The sequence below is a fragment of the Melanerpes formicivorus genome, unplaced genomic scaffold, assembly GCF_026170545.1.
Source record: "Melanerpes formicivorus ecotype bairdi unplaced genomic scaffold, bMelFor1.0.p_v2 SCAF_2, whole genome shotgun sequence".
Lineage (NCBI taxonomy): Eukaryota > Metazoa > Chordata > Aves > Piciformes > Picidae > Melanerpes > Melanerpes formicivorus.
Genome location: NW_027142354.1, coordinates 48,406,927 through 48,427,220, shown reverse-complemented (window position 1 = coordinate 48,427,220; position 20,294 = coordinate 48,406,927). Strand labels below are relative to the sequence as shown.

General features: G+C 55.3%; 1 protein-coding gene across 3 annotated transcripts in view; it reads left to right on the top strand.

Moving 5' to 3' along the window:
• The window catches only part of PPP2R2B (protein phosphatase 2 regulatory subunit Bbeta), a 79,481-nt gene that overhangs the window by 55,920 nt on the left and 3,267 nt on the right, over window positions 1-20,294 (top strand). For all 3 annotated transcript variants that reach the window (XM_068159205.1, XM_068159214.1, XM_068159222.1), the window contains 6 exons: window positions 2,056-2,153; window positions 3,247-3,412; window positions 5,688-5,800; window positions 14,142-14,319; window positions 15,749-15,913; window positions 19,937-20,106. In XM_068159205.1, coding sequence (XP_068015306.1) covers window positions 2,056-2,153; window positions 3,247-3,412; window positions 5,688-5,800; window positions 14,142-14,319; window positions 15,749-15,913; window positions 19,937-20,106 — 890 coding nt within the window. The remainder of the gene's footprint in view (window positions 1-2,055; window positions 2,154-3,246; window positions 3,413-5,687; window positions 5,801-14,141; window positions 14,320-15,748; window positions 15,914-19,936; window positions 20,107-20,294) is intronic.

The following is a 20,294-nucleotide window of genomic DNA, read 5'->3' as shown; positions in this document are numbered from 1 at the left end:
CTGCCTGGGCACATGGTGGCTGCCTGGCCATGACCTGCTGCTGGCAGCTGTTCTGATTGCCAGGCCCTCTCAAGTCACTCACTCGGCCAAGAAACTGTCCTGAGGTGAAGATGGGCTGGTTTAGAGGAGATTGCAGCTGGGGAAGAGGTTCTGAAGTGCCTCCCCTGGGGGACACTGTGGTGTGGGGTTTGTATTTGGGAGGTGCTGTCTCAGCTGATGTCTTGGTGACAGATTGTCCTCAGCAGCTGTGGAGCCCTGTGCCAGCTACTGGTTTGGGAGCAGTGGAGGTTTGTTCCTTTTCTGATGTGCCATGGTGACTCTCCAGGGAGTATCTGAGAGGGATACAAATGATTAGAAGGAGACAGGACAATTCAGGTTCTGTGGTCCAGAGCATACAATGGTTTGAGTTAGAGTGACCTTAAAGATCATCTGGTTCCAACCTCCCTGCCGTGGGCAGGGACACCTCCCACCAGACCAGGCTGCTCCATCCAACCTGGCCTCAAACACCTCCAGACAGGGAGCATCCACAGTTTCTCTGGATGGGATGTTTTTCTCTGCTGGCACATGACAGAGTTAGTAAGCAAGAGCTGTCCCTGCACTGGTCAGCAGCTCTGAAGGGGCCAGAGTTGTGGTCTGGGTGGCACTGGTGCCCCAGCTGCACAGCCCGTGTTGGCAGCCCCAGCAATCACAGGGGCACTCTGCCCCTTCCTAGAGCTGTGGGGCCTGCACAGCCCTGTCAGTGTGTATGTGGGGGTGTTAGAGCTGAGAGGGCAAAGAGATGCCAACGTGTGGGGACTGTCAGCTGGAGCCAGCTGCTCTTGCCACAGTAGATGCCACTCGTAGCAAAACCCCTTCCTGTGCCCAGCGCTGTGTCCAGGGCTTTGTCTGCTCATCCCTTCCTTGGCTCCCAGAGCTGCTGCTGCTGCTTGTGGGCGAGCACCAGCTGGCCACTAATTGCTGGGGAATTAACCTCTGACCTGCTTCTAAAAATAGACCAAATCAATCCTCTCATTAGCAGCTCTGCTGGCTGTGCCTGGCAGGTGGTCACTGCAGGTCAAAGCCAGCATAGGTCCCCGGCTGGGAGTGCTCTCACAGCAGTTGCGGGGTGCTGGTGGAGGTTGGTGGCTTTTGTGGTGACAGAGAGCTGAAAGGTGTCACTGGGAGACTGAACAGCAAGCACAGAGAAGTAACAGAGCTGATGTGTCACTTGGGCTGCTCTGTCAGGGAAGTCTGGTGGACAACAGAAGCATCAAGCTGTGGAATTGTTTTGGTTGGAAAGGACCTCCAAGGTCACCAAGTCCAACTACGAGCCCAAACCCACCATGGCTATCAAACCATGTCCCAAAGTGCCATGTCCACAGATTTCTTGAACACCTCCAGGGATAGTGACTCCACCACCTCCCTGAGCAGCCTGTTTTAATCCCTGACCACTCTTGCAGGAAAGAAATTGTTCCTCATGTCCAACCTAAACCTCCTCTGGCATAGCTTGAGGCTATTTTCTCTCAACTTTTCACTGGTTCCTTGGGAGAAGAAACTGACTCCTACCTTCATCCCTCTGATCTGTCTCCTCCAAGGGTCATTCAAGCCACCCCTCAAAGTGCCAGAGGAAAGCAGAAGAGCCAGGTGGTAGTGAGACCTGCCCCTTGCAGGGGTGCTGAGACAAAGTGCTAGGGTGCCAGGCAGCACCAAGCCTTCCCCAGAGCCTAGGAATTATCATCACCTAGAGTGGTGGGGACAGCTCCACAGGGCACAAGGAGAGCATGTCATGCTGTGCCATGCCATGCCTTGCTGACCAGCTTGGGGCTGCTGCAGCCCACAGTGGTTCCCTGGCTGTGCTCAGCATGGATCTCCATGCCCACCCTGGCCTTGGCTGGGGTAGGGCAAGGGACGGGAGTGCAGGGCAGGTCCTGGATCACGACCACAGTGCTCCTAGGTGCCATGGCCATTATTGTGACAGCAATGGAAAAGGGGGCTGGGACAAGGTGCTGGCATGGGCACAGTGCCTACCAGAGCTGGGCTGTTGTCACTGGAATGGTCTTTGTCTTCTCCTTCCAGCTGACATCATCTCTACAGTAGAGTTCAACCACACTGGAGAGCTGCTGGCAACAGGGGACAAAGGGGGCCGAGTTGTGATATTCCAGCGTGAGCAGGAGGTAAGAGACAGGGAATGCAAAGTGCCTGTTTTATCCTTTCAAGAGAAGCTCCTGCTCTGTCCTGATCCATTGGTGTCACTCCTGACCCAGTCTCTCCCAGCAGACACCAGACTGACAAGTGACCATCGCCATGAGCTTGCCCACGTCCCTGCTGGTACAGCACCTCCAGAGCCAAGTGGCATCTCCTGTGTCCTTTTGCTCTGGTTGCAGCTCTTTGCAGCTGGATGCACCTTGGGCTGGCGGGTCTGACTGTGCCATGTGTGTGCCCATCTCATGGCCAGCATCCCCCCAAATCCTCTCACATTACCAAAGCATCCAGAAAGCCTGGATGGATGAAGCAGTCATAGCCATATGACATTCTCAGAGTTAGAGCCTCAAAATTATTTCTGCCAGTGCTGGAGAGAGCTGCTGGGTTAAGAGTTCCACACACAGATTCTTCACCAGTCTTTCCAGCCCCATCCCATTCCTCATCTCCCATTTCATTCTTCCACTACTTTCCCTGAACTTCATCCTCCCATCAGCATGCCCAGCATCCTGCTCAGCTCCTGTTCTGGAGCACTACTGCACTCCAGGGACCAGTGGGAATTGAACCCAAATGCTCCATTCCTGCTCAGTTCCTGCTTCAGTCCCACTCCAGTCTCACTCTGTTCCCACTCCATTCCTGCTGTCTTCTCTCTTCATTCCTGCTCTCTCCCCACTTTCTTCCCAATATATTCCCACTCTCTTCCCAGTACATTCCCATTCCCACTCCAGTCCCACTGTTTGCTCTTCTTTCTTGCTCTGTTCCTACTCCATTCCCAATGTCTTCTCTCTCCATTGCTGCTCCATTCCTGCCGTGTTCCCATTCCATTCCCACTGTTTTCTCTCTCCATTCCTGCTACCTTCTTTCTCTCTTCCCAGTCCATTCCCCACTCTGTTCCCACCAAGCCCACCAGCATGCAGGAGCCTGTGCACCAGCAGAGGCCATGCCTTGGCTGTCAGTGCTGTCCCGTGTGACTGTGACCGCGGCGCTTGCTGTCACCTAACAATCCCTGGAGCCCCACCAGGGGATGTCCCCCGCTCTGAGCCTCACGGCTGCCTGTCCCCCGCGCAGAGCAAGCACCAGTCCCACCGCCGCGGCGAGTACAATGTCTACAGCACCTTCCAGAGCCACGAGCCGGAGTTCGATTACCTGAAGAGCCTGGAGATAGAGGAGAAGATCAACAAGATCCGATGGCTCCCGCAGCAGAACGCAGCCTATTTCCTGCTCTCCACCAACGGTAGGTGGCCGCGGGCAGCCCGGGCCGGCTGGGCACACGTTGACACCAGTGCTGCCATCCCCCCACCTCAGATCCCTGAGCCCTGTGTTTCTTTGGGGGGGAAAAAAACATGTTTAAAAGAAAGTCGGCTCCCTCCAGGGTGACACAGGTCCAAAACTGACTGGAGTGCTTGATTCCTGTGCTCGAGTGTTGTCCTTCTTCCCCTGCAAGGGAGAGAGGCTCTTCCCCCTGCCAGCAGCTTCTGTTTTCTAGTCTTTGGATCCTGGGAGCTCTTTGGGGCTTTTATTACTCTTTTTGATTGTATTTATTTATTGAACCTGGTGCTGATCTGTTTCTGTTTGCAGCTGGGCTCATCTCAGCCCTTCCATGTTATGCTCAGATAAATGCCAGCAGGATCTGGGAATATTGCTTGGGATGAATAGAACCTTAAGATGGATGGGACTTAGTTTACTTCAGGGGAAAAGGAGGGGTCTAATTATGTTCCATAACCAACTTACTTTGTATCATAGAATTGGCTCTATTGATCATTGTAATACAATCCAAACTCATCTGGGGAGGGGGGGAGGGAGAGAGAATCACTGAAATGCAATGAAGATTAATTATAGAGCATAATGTTCTGTTAATTGAGTTTTTAAGTAGGGGTTTTTTTGATTAACAGGGATATTATCTCTCCATTTGGGAGGGTGTCTCCTGCACCAGCAGGTTGTCAAAACAGTTCTTTTAGAAACACTCCCATGTTCTGCTGTCTCCTTTTGTTCTTGCTGTTAAACCACCAGATAGATACAGTCACACCCCCCCCAAAGAACAGGGGGTTAATAAACACAAAATTAATGGCATTTGGTGGAGCTGCTGTGGGGAGGAGGAAATGAAGATGGATGATTGGGTTGGGTGTGAGACCTGGTGAAAGTGATGATAAACTCTGAAGAGAGGCTGTGCCAGGAGGGAGGAAAGAAAGCACCATTATTCAGAATAAACTCCTGTGTTGTGGGGGCTCTGTGCCCTGGGGGCTTTGTGGCACAGGGTGGTGGGATTCCAGGAGGGGACAGGACATAGGGGGAGGCTCAGAGCTGCATTCAGCCCAGGGTAAATGCTGGGCTCCATACAGTTGCTGGGTGTGGAAGGTCAGGATGGATTTGGGGTGAGTTGCAGGCACCATTTCACCCCTTTGGGGAGCTCCCATGGCCAGCTCCACTCCATGAGTTTTGCTCTTTCATGGTGCTGTGGTACCAGCAGCTTGCTGGCACCTTGTGTCACCTGCTGCTCTGCTCACTGCCTCCTGGAATCCTGCAGGACCTCTGCTGGGGGCACAGGGACTCACCTTGTGATACCTGACTGGTGAGCTTTGGAGCCATGCAGAACTCCTGGTCTCTTCTGCTGGTGTGGACACTGCTATGGCACCCCTGCACCAAACACCCCAACACCAGTAGGGTGGCACCAGCCAGAGCCACCCTCAGGCATCCCCATCCCTCCTCTTGTGATTCTGAAGGGCAGTGGTGGGGCTGAGGTGTGAAAGGCAACATCTTGATGCCAGGGGGTCATCCAGGGTAGCTGAGGGGTGTTTGCAGTGTGAGGGTCAAAGAGGAGGAGGAACAGAGCAGCTGGTGGGGATGGAATCAGGAGAGCTGTTGCATCCCTGATGTTTAATGATTGCAGTGACTGGAAGTGAAACAAATTTGGGAGTTACTCTTGGAAAGCAGTTGGTGCCCCCTGAGCAACCACTGCGTGACCTAGGAAATGGGGGAGGAAGATCTTAGATGGGAGTCTGCTCTGGGTGTAGGTGTTGGGAAGGGAGGGTGCACAGGTGTGTGACACATCTGTTGATGGCAGGATGGAGCAGAGCAGCCATGTGTGATGCTGGCCTGTTGCTGGGATGTTGGGTTCAGCTCCCTGGCCCTGCTCAAGCTGCCCCATCCTGGTGCCATCCCCTTGTCACCTCCTCTGGGGTCACTCAGCCCTATCACTCAATGTGTCAAACACCAACACTCAGGGCATGACCTCTGAGGCTCTGTGCCCTGGGAAATCACTTCTCCTGGTATTTCTCCATTAACCCAATGGTTCTGTTCTCTTGTTCAACTATCTGTGTATGTCTGGACTCAACATACCAGTGGCTGTCCAGCAAGAAGAGGCAAGCCAGGGCTCTGGCGCCACAGTGCTGTGGTGACAGGGGCAGCTTCTGAGAGGATGTCTTCCCCTAGGGCTGTGTTGGTTGGCAGGTGGGGACACAAAGGATGTGAGGGGACAGCCAGCCCTGACCTGCTGCTCTCTCCTGCCCCAGATAAGACCGTGAAGCTATGGAAGGTCAGCGAGCGGGACAAGCGGCCCGAGGGCTACAACCTGAAGGACGAGGATGGTCGGCTCCGAGACCCCTCCATGATCACCATGCTGCGGGTGAGTGGCACAGACCAAGGCTGCTGGGGAGCCTTTCTCCAAGGTCTGAAGAAAATTGCTGCCAGTGTCTCCTGGATGGCAGCCCTGGTTATGCCATCCTGCCCTGGTGGCTTGGTGTTGGAGGGCAGAGGGGTGCGCTGTGTTTTGGAGCCCAGGCTGGGGTGTGGGAGCTGTGCTTGGGCTGTGCCATCTCTGGCATTATGTGTGCCATACTCTGTCTCATGCTGGGTGCTTCCTGCCGTGGTGCTGCACTGCCTGGCATGCCTATCCTGGTGAGGAGACAGCTGACAAGCTTGTCCTGCATTGACCATTCACCAGCACAGCTTGGGGAGCACAAGTACCTTCTCCAAGTGAGTTTTGCTCCCAGCTTAAGAAGATTAAAACCTCCCCAGACGAACGTGAACACCTGAGGCTGTGTTTCTGTTTTACTGCATGGGCACAGAAGTAGAGTCCCCATTGGAGCTGCTGTTCTGTGTGGCTGCTGGGAAGCATGGCCAGGGCATGCCTTTGTGCCCAGGGAGCTGGCTGTACCTGGCCAGCAGTGCCCACAGGATGGCTCTTCCTCGGAACTACTTTGGGGTAGCTGTTTGGGATCTTCAATCTGCATATAGAGAGCCAGCTCCAGCCCTGAGCACTGCAAGCCCTATGCATTCCATCAGAGCTCATCCCATGCCCTGGCAGCTGCACAGTGGATATAGGCAGTGGGTACAGGCAGCTCTGGAGACCCCAAACAGGGCATTCAGCAAGCAGCCACACTGTCACATTAGAGCAGAGACAACCAATGACCCCTTTAGCCCACAGAAGTGCTAAGAGCACAGTAATTTTGTCCTGACATGAGTCAACCCAGCCCAGCCTGTAATTGATGAGCATCCTGTTGGGATTTGCATTTAGAATCCCTGGGGAGTTGTGTCAGTGCCCATGGAATTGTGGCTTTAAGGACCCAGGGCTCACTGTGCAGGCTCCAGCTCCAGAGCAGATGAAGCCATTGAGAAACTCAGACAGGGAGTTAATTCTCACCTTCCCTCCCAGTCACTCCTGGTGGCTGGCAGCATTTTCCTCAGCAGAGCAAGAAAACATTTTGTTTGGTGTCTGGTGTAGCTGCTGTCATGTTTCAGGCAGCGTTACCTAGACACAGAGATGCTGGAGGAGTTTGCTTGGCATCGGGATGCTGGAGCTGGGCTGGCAGGCAGGTTAAAGGCAGTCAGTTTCTTCTCCAAAGAAACAAGTGACAGGACAAGAGGAAATGGCCTCAGGTTGCACCAGGGGAGGTTTAGGGTGGGCATTAGGAACAATTCTTTTCCCCAAAAGGTTGTCAAACCCTGGTGCAGGCTGCCCAGGGCTGTAGTGGAGACCCCATCCCTTGGAGGGGTTTCAAAGCTGTGGAGATGTGGTGCTGAGGGCCATGGTTTAGTGGTGACCTGGCAGTGCTGGGTGGGTGGTTGGACTGGATGATCTTAGTGGCTTTTCCAACCAGACGAGCTCTACGATTCCATGATTCTGGGAGCACTGGGTGTTGACATTTTGCAGTGAAGCTTGTGAACCTTTTGAAAACACATCTCTCTCCCTTGAGCTGACCTGACTCAGCTCTGCAGGTGTCACAGTGTCCAGCTTGACTGCCGTGGTGCGAGCTGGTTGAGTCTGACCCTGTCTTGGTGCTCGAATCTGTGACTCTAGGGCTGAAGCAGAGCCAGAAATCATCCTGAGTGTTTGTGCAAGCAGTCAGCCTGAGGGTACCCCATCCATCCACCCAGCTAGCCTGTGCCCAGCATGGGGAGATGAGTCGTCCCCTAGCCCAGCTGGATCTGATGGTTTTCCTTAGGTATGTCCTCAGGCAGAGCTGTGCCTGCACCATGTGGTGTGTGCAGGGTTGTGTCTCACCCAGGTTACTGAGGACTCAGGAGATTGCCCTGGTGCAGAGGATGGTTTCCCATGGTCTCCACTGGGCACTTCCCTGGCTGAGGAATGACCCTCCATGATGTGGGTGTGATGAGCAGGTGCCTTGATGTGCCCAGCTCTTGGTGTCTGTGGCTGCCACAGGGTAGCTGCCAGCTCTCTGATTAGGAGCTATCATTTCACTCGATTCCAGCACAATCCATCATCCTTTGCTTTCTAGCCCCCATTTTGCCAAAATCTGGGATTTCTCAGCCCCACCAGAGTCTCCTGTGGGGGCTGTTGCTCTGTCCCCCTGCAGCCAGTGCCCTGGAGTGGGCTTGTGTGATGGGAGAGGGGTGGGGGTGCTTGGGAGAGGGGGGTACTTGGGAGAGGGGGTGCTTGGGAGAGGGGGTGCTTGGGAGAGGGGCTGCCGTGCTGCTGCATTTCAGCCCCAGCAGAGATCTGTCTGCCTCTTGCTTGCACGCATCCTCCAGAGCATTACCATTTAAATGACAAGGTAATGGCAGGCGTTTGGCTTATTTTTTGGGGGGGCTATAAAATGCACACGGCAGAACTAATCAATTTCAAATGATCCTCCTCAAAGCATTGCTACAGAGATTAAAAAAAAATAGAAATAAAAACATCCCATTTGCCCCTCTGCCTGCTCCCTCTGCCTGCCCCCCCTGCCGCCCCCCTGCCGCCCCCCTGCCCCCCCTGCCGACCCCCTGCCGCCCCCCCTGCCGCCCCTCTGCCGGCCCCCTGCCGCCCCTCTGCCACCCCTCTGCCTGCCCCCTCTGCAGACCCCCTGCCGCCCCCCTGCCGGCCCCCCCTGCCGCCCCTCTGCCTGCCCCCTCTGCAGACCTCCTGCCGCCCCTCTGCCTGCCCCCTCTGCAGACCCCCTGCCGCCCCTCTGCCGGCTCCCCCTGCCGCCCCTCTGCCTGCCCCCTCTGCAGACCTCCTGCCGCCCCTCTGCCGGCCCACCCTGCCGACCCTCTGCTTGCCCCCCCTGCCGCCCCTCTGCCTGCCTCCCCTGCCGACCCTCTGCCTCCGCCCCTCTGCCTGCCCCCCATGCTGGGGTTGCTCCGAGCATGTGCTGGTACCAGGGATGGATGCGCCTGTGTCCACTTCCCCTGGGATAACAGGAAAATTGTGAGCTGCCTGCTGGGATTTCACCGGATTTCACCTCTTCTTCAGCAGGAGAAAGAGGTTAAAAAAACGTCTTTTGTGCACAATGGCATCTTGAAGAGAAGTGAAATTCTAAGGAGATTGGTGTGAAGGGGTTGCAGTGAAGGGTCTGAACTGCAGGAAAATGTTTTGCTTCTTCCTTGAGGTCTCTGCAAATGAATTTCAGCATTTGGTGAAGGGGATCCTGGAGTGAAGTAGCTGAGCCACGACGAGTTCTCCATTGCAAGCCAACAAAAAAGATGCTATAAAAATGCACAGAGAATGGGAAATCTGGTGTGTGAGCTGGGACTTGCAGGAGATGCTCAGCCCTGTGCTTGAAACCCTTCATGAACTGGCTCTGGGCTTGGGTGTGTGTATAGGAGGTGTTTGTGTTGACGGCCCCTAACAGTTGGCCCCCATGGACTAACTCCAGGCTCTGAACTCTGCATCTTGGTGCTGATGGACCAGGCTAGAACCTGCTGCCCACAAACAGCTCTTGTCTTCTGCTGGGGACAAGACAATGGCCCTGCTTCTGCCCTTCTGCAGGGTAAGGGGCTCTGGGAGGGTGTGGGGCAGGTGATGGAGGGACCTGCCTCCAGGCACTCCACCACTGCCCTGGGCAGCCTGCCCCAGGGCTTAACAACCCTTTTGGGGAAGAAATCGTTCCTCTCATGTGCAACCTAAACATCTTATGGGGCAACTTGAAGCCATTTCCTCTTGTCCTACTGCTTCTTTCATGGGAGAAGAGACTTTCTCCCCTTTCAGCTCCTGCAGATGGATGTTGAGCGCCTGCTGGTGCCCTGTAGTGTGCTGGTGCCAGTGTGCAGTGTTGTACCAATGCCCTGTGGTGTGCCAGCAGCCTCCTTCGTGGTGGAGCAGTCACTAAGCTTCTGGACATGACTCCAGCACCTCAACATGGGCTGCATTGCCCTCCCTGCAGACCTGCTGCCCACAGTCCTCCCCCTGTTCCTGGACTCCAGGTGGGACCCAGATCCTTTTGGTGCAGCCTGTCCCTCTTGGACCTGCACAGGTGAAGGTGAATCTTCAGCTGGCAGGGAGTGTGTGCCTCTGGTTTGCTCTATAGTAAAGTACTCTGCACCAGGAGGAGTGGCATCAGCGTGGTGCTTAGCAAGGAGGGACATGTCTAGGGAGAATAGGTGAGCCCAGGAGCTCCGTCAGCTGCATGAAGCAGTAATGAGATAGTGGCTTTATCCTCCCATGGGAGGCCACCTTCCACACTTCAGAGGGAAGGTCCAATAAGATGAAATCCTGAAGAGCGTGAAATTGTCCATCTGCTGTGGAAATGGTGTTTGGAGCACATTTTGCTGCAAGATACTCACCTGCAGGCAGTGCTGGCTGGTGGCAGAGCCTGCCTTTTGTAGGCAGCAAACAAACATGGGGAGCACTTGGAGGAGCTGCCGGAGCAGGTGAGGAGCTGCCGGATTTGTGGCCAGCAGCTGCCTTTGCCCTCTGGTTTGCCAGGAACTGGATTACATTTTTCCTTCTTGCAAACCCAGGGCTTGGGTTAATCTGGGCTTGGGCTGCAGCTAATCCCCTGTGTCCAGATCCTGCAGCTCACTGGGGCTGGGTAGGCTGGTGGGCATGGGGCTGCTTGTGGAGGGGCACAGTGGAAGCTGCCCTGCAGTTGGCATTGTGGCTGCCAGGCTGCCCTGCTGCCGGTCCCGAGGGTGATTTCAGAGCTTCCACTGCTGTTGTGCTGAGGCCTGGTCACCCCTCATGAGGTGGGGACAGATTGTCACCTCAGTGGGTTGTTTATTGATTCTTTTTCAGTGGCTGCTAGTCTGGGACTGACTGAGATCTCAGTGTAAGGCCAGTTGGCTCTGTTGTGCCCAGAGGATTTCTGTGGAGGTACCTGAGAGAAGAACCTCCTTCTCTGTCACACAGAATGGGTTCATGGTCCCAGCACTGACCAGCCTGTGATTTCCCTGGCTCCCATCTGTCTGTGGCAGCAGCATTGGGCAGGCACAGAATCCATGCCAGGGTGATGCTGGGAGCTGCTGCATCTGGGCAGAGGTGGCATCACTGCTTTGCTTGTTTGTACTGGGCATCCCCTCTGTGAGCCAGCCCTGTCATAGTTGGAATACAGCTGGCCTCCAGTGTGGCCCCTAAGGAGGATCCCAGTAGTGGTGGCCAAGTCCCATCTCACTGCAGGGCTGTGGGGGGAGGTTCCATGTGACCAGTCTGACCCCAGTAATGGGCAGTTCAAACCTGGCATGTGTTGGATTTGTGCTGGTGAGAGATTCTGTGGCCACACCATCCTGAAGCTGGGGCCTCTGCCTGGTACATTGACATGTGTTTGGAAGATGCTGTGAGCCATGGAGCGCCTCTGGGTTCTCCTGACAAATGCCCACCCTCTGCATCTCCTCAGGCCACGTCCATCACAGTGCTGCAACTGACGAGGAGAAGCTCTGCCAGGAGCAGCTTTTCCTCCAGGAGCAGGTTGTGTTTGTTGACAGCAGAGATGGCAGACAATGAAAGGGGCAGACCTGGTGGGAATAAGGGACAGCAGTTACTGACATGGTGTGACCAGTGCCAAGGTCCTTGGCTCAGCAGCTGGAGGTGGCAGGAGGACCTGAAGCAGTGGCAGAGGGGATGGACCAGGGTGTGCTGGCTCACTCCATCCCCAACCACGAGACAATGAATTTTGCAGCTCAGGGGCAGATGAGTGCTTCATTATCTGGGGAATAGGGAAGCCTTGGCCAGACAGTAGAGCAGTCCAGTGCCTCGTGTGCTGTGGGTGAGTGGCACCCACGCTCATGCAGGGGGGGCCTGCTGAAGGCAGGGAGGAAAATTAAGATGTATTTTGTCTTAAATGAAAAATGACTGGCACCCCCCCTCCCTTCCTGAAAACAGGCAGTAATTTAATTTGTTAGTGGTTTATTTTATTTGACAGCCTCTGAATGCACTTGATGTGGTTTGTTACACTGCATTACCCTCTAATAGTGGGTGTGTGGCACCAGAGCTGCCCCAGGGAGGGAAGCACTGAGAGGGTTCTGTGGTCCTCAGGGTTGCACTGGCAGTGCTGGGGGTGGCTGCTTTAGGTTGGATGCTGCTGCTGACTTCATGTGCTTCAAGAAAAGCAAAAAGCCCAAGTTTCAGCCCAGTTGCTGTCCTGTTGCCTCATTCAGTGTGTGCTTTCTCTTCACTGTCACTGACCGTGGCCACCCTGAGCTGCCTGCCTGCCCAGCTGGGCATGTCTGTGGCTCCTGGAGCAGTCTGCAGGCTCTCCATGCACATCACCCTTCCTGTCCCTTTCTGTTTCTTTACTGGACGTTGATCAGAAGCCTGCTGCAGGTACCACAGAGGTTACCACCTGGAGGTTACATTGCTGTAGACCAGGCAGCATGCTGGGAGAGAGACAACCAGGAGCAGGATGAGCAGGAGAGGGGGCAGAAGGATTTTCTTCTCTGCCCATTATCTGAATGTCAAATGCCAGTAGTGGAGTCCAGCCATCAGCATGGCCCCTTGTCAGCCTCCCCTGTGGTAGCCATTTCCAGCTAGCTTCAGGACAGGCTTCAGCAGAGAGGAGATTAAACCCAGGCTGTGCTGGCAGCTGCTCACCTGAACCAGTGTTTGCTTCAGCAAAAAGATTCCTGCTGCCTGGGATGAGATCCCCAGGCTGGTCTGAGCTCCCAGCACATTCCTGGCTGCTCCTGCCCCAACCTCTTGCTGCTTTCAGTGACACTCTTAAGCAGCACCTGGTGAGGAGGGGCAGGGGACACTTGCTGGTTGCCATATTCCAGTGCAGATTGTTCCCACTGCAGCAGATGACACATCCTGCCTTAACAAAACACTCATGGATGACCAGGTTTGTTCCTCCCCTGGGGTTTTATCTGCTGAGGTACCAAGTTCCAGACATAAAAAACTCCCCAGAATGTGGCTTTGAAGTAGGGTGTGGAGTATTCTCTTGGCTGAAGAGTTCCTCTTAGAATAGAATAGAATAGAATAGAATAGAATAGAATAGAATAGAATAGAATAGACCAGACCAGACCAGACCAGAACAGAACAGAATAGACCAGACCAGGTTGGAAGAGACCTTCTGTGAGTAGCTGCCATGTAAGAGCTGGGCAGGGAGTTGTGCTGGGGTGCCAAAGGCTGTAGATGGCTGCACTGCTGCAGTTCAGACATGGGCTGCCCTGACTGATGCCCACTGTTGGGCTCTCCTGGGCACGGGGCCTGGCACAGCATCATCTTGCTGGGTGAAATCCACTGCTAAAGCCTTTGCTGGAGTTATTTTTGTGCCCAGCAAGGCCTGGTGTGACATGGAGCCCTCTCTCTGCACAACCATCATGTTTCTGTCACTCTGAATGACAGCCCAGCTCCTGTGATCCCCCAGCAGACTGCGAGCCCCATCCCCAGCTGGCTGCACCCAGCCCTTCCACGGCAAACGATGCATCATTGCCCGTGTCAGCCCAGATTAGCAGGCAGGCTGTCACATTAGGCTCTGAGCCGGCACTCCTGTGCTCTCCTGTCACTCGAGCTGGCTGTCACACTCCTGGCCCCACCGCTGCAGCCCTGGGAGATCTCTTTGGGCAGCAGACAGATAATGCATATGGTAATGAAGTAGCTGGAGAAGAGAGCTGGCGAGCTGGGGAGAGCTCTCTGGAGCCCAAGCTGGCACCTTGCTAGGGGATGAAGTTGCCTGGTAAGCATCACGTCTGGAGTGGCTGCTACACTGCTCCTCACCTGCTGCCCCCCTGCTGGTTACAGGAGTGAAGTTTGTCAGTCTGAACCTGAACATGCATCGCTCTGCATTGCTCTGTTCCCAGCCCCTCCATCCCTCCCTGCCCGGTGCTGTCCTTCTCCCTGTCTCTTCTCATCCTTTATCTCCATCACTTCACTGTGGAACAAATGCAAAGGAGTGAAAAGTCTGCACTGGACCTGGCTCTGAAGAAATCCACTTCTGTTAGAAAAGGAGTGTCAGGCTTTGCTCAGCAGAGTCAAAACAAGGATGGAGTGGTGTTTGTTTTTTTCCCAAAGGAATGGTTGCTGCAGCAGAGAGCTGAGCCCAGTGCTGGGCTCCCACTGCCTCACTGTAGCCTCACCATACTGGTTCCTCTTTCCAAATCAGCAGGCTTTTGTGTCTGCTGGTCCTTCTGCTCCTTCCCTCAGGAAGACATCAGGGTTCTTTGGTGAGAGCATGGAGGGTGGGATGGGGCACTGGGAGCCAGAGCTACTGCTGTGGCCACAGGGTTGTTCACCCCCATGCCGTGTGCTGGCATGGGCCTGGTGGGACAGCCTGACGCTGTCCCTGGGTGCTGACTCTCTGCCTCCCGCCCTGCAGGTGCCTGTGCTCCGGCCCATGGACCTGATGGTGGAGGCCACGCCACGGAGGGTGTTTGCCAACGCTCACACCTACCACATCAACTCCATCTCTGTCAACAGCGACTATGAGACCTACATGTCAGCAGATGACCTGAGGATAAACCTGTGGAACTTTGAAATCACAAACCAGAGTTTTAGTATCCTTTGGTGTGTGCTGCAGGGCTGTGCCCATGTCTGCTGTGATGGTGACCAAGAAGGTAGTACAGCATCTCGCAGGTCATGTCCCCACACCCTGCTCATGGTTCCTTGGTGCAGGAGCTTCAGCCTCTGGCAGGGGCTCAGCTGTACTAAACAGTGCTGCCAGCTGTGCATCCAGCTACAGAATGCCCCAAATCCCAGTCCCTGGTGTCATTGCCAGGACACTCCCTTCTCACAGAACCCTGGAATGCTGAGGGCTGGAAGGGACCTCTGGAGAAGAACCTCTGGAGATCATCTAGTCTAATCCCCCGCTGAAGCAGGTTTGCCTCTGCCCATGCTGCTAGGCTGACACCAGCCTGTCTCCAGTGGGCACTCTCCACATCACAGCAGCCACAAGGCTCATCTGGCATCACTCAGCTGCTGCCTCCTGCTGTGGCACACTCTTAAGGAGTTTTGCCTGCAGGGTCTTTGTGGGGTGGGTGGGAGGGAGAGGTTCTGCGAGTGATGGAAGAGGCAGGTGCCTTGGGGAAGAAAGAGAAAGGAGACATTAATGGTGCAAGTTCCCTTCTGCCCTGCAGCAGGGTGACAGGCTGCCAGTCACCGCAGCACAAACGAGGCCCTGCCAGTCACCCCAGGAACAGCTGCATCAGGAACGAACACAGCAGGGCACTAATCACCGCGGGGGTGGGTTAGAGTGGTTCCCAGCAAGAGATCCTCGGGGCCTGTGGCAAATATAGGCAGCTGGAGAGGACTTCAGCAGTCACAGGAGGCTGGCTGTTGGGATCTTGATATAGCTGTGGCTGAGCAGGGCTGCGATGGGTGCTGTGTTGTGGGGAGGAGGACGAGGAGCACCGAACTTGGGTGAAACCTCAGGGGGCTCAGATGACCTGAGGAGTTTGGCCAAGGTGCAAGTGCAGCACCCAAAATGCTTGGTAAGAATTGATGTAGAAATGTCACCACCAGAGAGGTGTCACTCAGGTGTCCTGTTGCACCACAGCGTTCTGCAAATGATGTGTCTGGGGGCTGTGGTGGGTTTCTGTGGGTTGTTGTGCCCTGGGTTTTGGTTCCCTCTCTGTGGGTTTGGTGCAGTTTCGTTGCCCTGGCACTGCAATAAAAGTTGTTTGCTCTGTCTGGGGCCAGATGAGCACAGTCAGGTCTTGTGCCATGCAGAGGGGCTACAGGCCATGGTACTGGAGCTGTCATCCCTGGCTGAACAGGAAAGGTGACAGATGTTGTCTGACCCCTACACTGGCACTGGCTGGTCCCAGCTGTGCTGTGGTGCTGCCCGGGACTATGCTGCTGCCCTCCTGGGCACACCCGGTTGGCACAAAGCAGGGGGAGCCCGGGTGCTCACAGACATCACCGGGAGGAGACCTCTGGGAGGAGCAGGGGCCGGGCTCTGCATAGGTCCTTGACTCGCCCTGCCAGACATCGTGGACATCAAGCCAGCCAACATGGAGGAGCTGACGGAGGTGATCACGGCGGCCGAGTTCCATCCGCACCACTGCAACACGTTCGTCTACAGCAGCAGCAAGGGCACCATCCGGCTCTGCGACATGCGCACCGCCGCGCTCTGCGACCGCCACGCCAAGTGTGAGTGCGCCTGCCCGCGGGGCTCACCCCGACCCCAAGAGGGAGTGTGGAGACCCACCTGGGCTCACCTCTGCCCTGCCACCTCACCCCATCCTCCTCGGGGTCCTCCCCACCGCCGGCTGTTCTCCTGGCCGTCTGCTGTCCCCAAAAGGAGGAGCTTCCCCTGGGGCCTGCCCCCACGCTCTGGGGAACACATTGGAAACCCTTTGGTGATGTTCCAGCAGCAGCAGCAGGTCTGAGGGGTCGCTGGGATGTTGCTGTGCAGTGAGTGTGGAGCTGTTGGTGCCAGGGAGGGCTGGGCTCGTTCAGGTCCTGTCCAAGCAGCCCCATCACCTGTTGTCACTGTTGGCCGATGCAAAGTATCACAGTATAACTAAGGTTGGAAGAGACCTCGAGGATCATCGAGTCCCACCTATCAACACAGACCCCATGACTAGACCATGGCACCAAGTGCCACGTCCAATCCCTTCTTGAACACCTCCAGGGATGGTGACTCCACCACCTCCCTGGGCAGCACATTCCAATGACGAACGACTCGCTTGGTGAAGAACTTTCTCCTCACCTCGAGTCTAAACCTCCTCTGGCACAGCTTGAGACTGTGTCCCCGTGTTCTGGTGCTGGATGGGCTCAGGATGTGCCTCCTCCATGTCTGGAGTAAGCTGGGCAGCTGGGGAGCATGTCCTTGGCCCTCCCTAGGCTGGTGCCATGCAGAAGCTGCTGCTGAGGCAGCTGGTGGGGCTCAGCCCCTGCTCAGCCTGGCAGGAGGCTGTCATTGGGAATATTGTCCTCACCAGCAGCTGCTGATGGAATACCAGCATGGACACCCTCAGCGCTTCTGGCTGGGCTGGTGGCTGCCTGCTGCTGCTCTTCATGCTCACTCAGCTCCTGGAAGGCAGTTCTGTGCTGACTGTGGGGTGTGAATAGGACACAAGGATGGGTTAGACCTGTGGGAGCTTGGGGTCTGCCCCAAAGACAGCAAGGGCCACTGTGCTGTGTGACAGGACAGCTAAACCCCTGTGTAATGGGCATGCTCGAGTTCTCTTCAGAAAATGGCCTCTGTCTTGTGGGGAAATGAGGAGGTTTTCAGTCCCCAAAGTGTGATTGTGTCACCAGAACAAGATGCAGGAGCCAGGTGGGATTTACTGGAGCCCCACACAAGTCATGTCTATCCAGAGAACTCTGGGGATATCAGATTCAGGTTTCCTGCAGGGAATTACACACCAGCTGCTGCTGTTGTGCTTCTGAGCTGTGGCCACATCTGATACCTGTTCTAAACCGAAGGAAACTAGCTGGGGGCGAAAGTTTCCTTCACTTTGGAGGAGCTGAAATAGCAAGTGGCAGTGTCCCCAAATCCTGAGCAGAACTGGGCTGGCATTTCCTGACTGTCTGGCAGCCCTGCAGTGACAGCTCCCAGATGAGGCTCAAAATTCATCTTCCCCACACTTCAGCAGAGGCTCCCCTGGCATTTCCCTTTGTCTGGGGCTGTGGCGTCCCTCCTGCCCTAGGTGAGCTCAGCAGCCGTGGTGAATCCCAGCGGTGAATGCTGGCTGAGTTTGACCTCCCCTGTGACATCTCCTTATTGATTTCCCTCAGCCCCTCAGAAGCAGCAGCCTCAGTCAATTTCAGCTCAGCAGAGGCGTGAGTGGAAATTGAGACAGTTCATCAAAGTTCAAAATGAAAAGCAAGGTTGGCTTCTGGAGGCGAATCCTGCAGCGGAGACATTTAATAACTGTCAGTGGTTAATACAGATCCAGGGGACAGCCCTGCACATCCCACCCTCTTCATTTAGATGGATGCAGTTTGCTGCTCAGGGCCAGCTTTTACTCATCTGCTTCTCTTATTAGATTTTGTTTGCCCATTTGATTTGAGGCTGTGTGATGTGTGACAGGGCGTGTGTCACCTGCAGCTTTGTGGCTGGGCTGGGAGAGAGCATCAGCTCCCATGGAGGAGCACTCGCTAGGGGGACAGAGGTGCTGTGAGGGGACATTTCCCTGAGCACACTGAGCACAGAAACATCACCCCTGCTGTCCAAAGCCCCACAGGAGGCCAAAGGGGAGATCTGGGTTCCTGGAGCACCTGCTCATGCTGGCAAAAGTGACCTGTTTGAAAAGCATGTGGGGAAGGGAGGAGGAGCCCTGCTGGGGCTTCCTGTGGTTGGTTGACCCTGGCAAAGGTGTTGGGCTTTTCAATTCTGTTTTAGGAGCCACCTGTGGTTGTACTGCCCAAGCTCCTGGAGCAAAAGGATCCAGGTACAGTCCCAAGGGGACCTTTGTCTTGTCACTGCTGGCTGTGTTACAGCAACACCACAGTTCAAGCTTGGTTAGAAATAAGCAGCCCACGGAGATGCTCTGGTGAGGTGAGGACAGCTCACTGCTCTTAACTGGAGCCTGCAGTGGTTCGGAAGCTCCTTCTGCTTGGGCAGGTGCTGCTGCCTCTGGGGAGGCCCCAGTGGGGAAGACTGTAACTGTAGCTCGACTCAGCACTGCTGAGGCTTTCCAAGCAGGTGGCAGAAAGTTCTCCCTGAGGAGCAAGAGCACCCTGTGGGCCCTTCTTGGCTGTCTTGGCATTGGTTGGGTCTGTGCCCCATGGTGCTGATGAGGGCTGCGGGCAGAGGGAGCTGGCACAGTGCAAGCAGCTCAGTGCCAGAGGGCAGTGGGTTGGTTGTGTAACAGAATTAGTGCTCAGAAATCCGTTGGCTCAGCAGCACAGATCTGCTCCTGCAGTGGGAGCGAAGCCACACAAAAGCCTTCAGCTGGCAAGCAAAAATAGCTCCCCCAAGCCCCTGCCCAGTGCCCACTCTGCTTCTGGTGGCACTGCCAGTATGCTGTGACCCCAGTCCTGGCAGAGCCCTGCTGCTCCAGCACTGGGACTGGGCAGAGTCTGAGCATCCCATGGAGGAGTGGGCATCTCAGAAGAGCCCTGGCACAAACCCACACACCCTGATCCATGGCAGTAAAACATCTCATGGGGCAATGACCTGGTGGCAGCACAGACAAGTAGTGATCAGTGCCCTCCATAGACTGCTGGGATCCTTTTGCTCTCTGGCTGCTCTCACTCCCCTTGTTCCACAGCCCCAGTGTGTGGTCAGGGCTCCTGCCAGTGACTGAAAGAGCTGGAGTAGGTCCTGAGGTGGGCACTGACATTGCTGATTTGCAGAGATTACGCAGACTGGCATTTCAGGAGCATTTTCCTCTGTACTCATGCTGAGGTGTTGGTGCTGCAGGGCTCAGGGGATGATAAGCCCAAGCACTGTGCCAGGCACAGAGCCACTGGCAAATCTGTGGCTGTGGCCATTGGCTGGTCAGAGCCAGCAGCCACCATAGCAGAGGGGTTGTAAGAGAGCCTGGAGACAGGGTCAGGCAGGGTCAGGCAGTGTGGCTGGCAGCTGGTTTTCCTCCAGTGGAGAAGCAGTGTGAGCTCCTCCAGCTTGCCCAGCAGCATCCAGCAGAGCTGTGCTGGAGAGCTGTGGAGAGAGGAGGCTGGATGGATGGCCCTGTGTCGGCAGCAGCTCTCTTGCTGCCACTCTGTGCTGGGTCTCCAAAGCCACACTTGCCCAGCTGATGTTGCTTTGAAATCAAATTTGTAAATACATTTAATTTGGAACTTCATCAGTCTCCTTCAGCCTGCTCAAACCATGATTTACTCAGCCTGACCAGATTCCATCTGCCGGTTGCAGCAGCTGTAAAATATTGCCATTGACTTTTGGTTCCGCTGCACATCGATTTCCAGAGAGCAGAAGTGACACACAGGGCTCTAAATTGTCTGGGCTTCTGTGGAGCTGTTGATGGTTGGTCTGCAATCATCCCTCCTGTTCATTGCATGCATCCAAAACAGGAGCTTCCATTGTGCCAAGTCAGAGCCTTATAACACGTGTGTTAGTCTGGCCTGGGCCAAACCCAGCGGTGGGAAGCATTCACCCAGCTCACTGTGGTGACATCCTGCAGGGACACGGTGCCCCTGCTTAGTTCCAGAGGGTGTTTGGGTGGTGGCTGATGGCAGGACTTGTCCTTTGCTCTTGCACAGTTTTTGAGGAGCCTGAAGACCCCAGTAACCGGTCGTTTTTCTCTGAGATCATCTCCTCAATCTCCGATGTCAAATTCAGCCACAGCGGGAGGTATATCATGACCCGTGACTATCTCACCGTCAAGGTGTGGGACCTGAACATGGAGAACCGGCCCATTGAGACCTACCAGGTGAGTGTGGCACGGCTGGGCATCAGCAGCGCTTGGGCACCTGCAGTGCTGCTGCCTGAGCTGTGCTCCCACGCCAGTACAAATGTGATGGGTGGGAACACTGTGCCATTAAATCGTGGGAAGCAAAGAAAGGACTGTTACATGTGGGAATGAGTAGCCTGGTGGATTGTAACGTGGAAACAACCTCA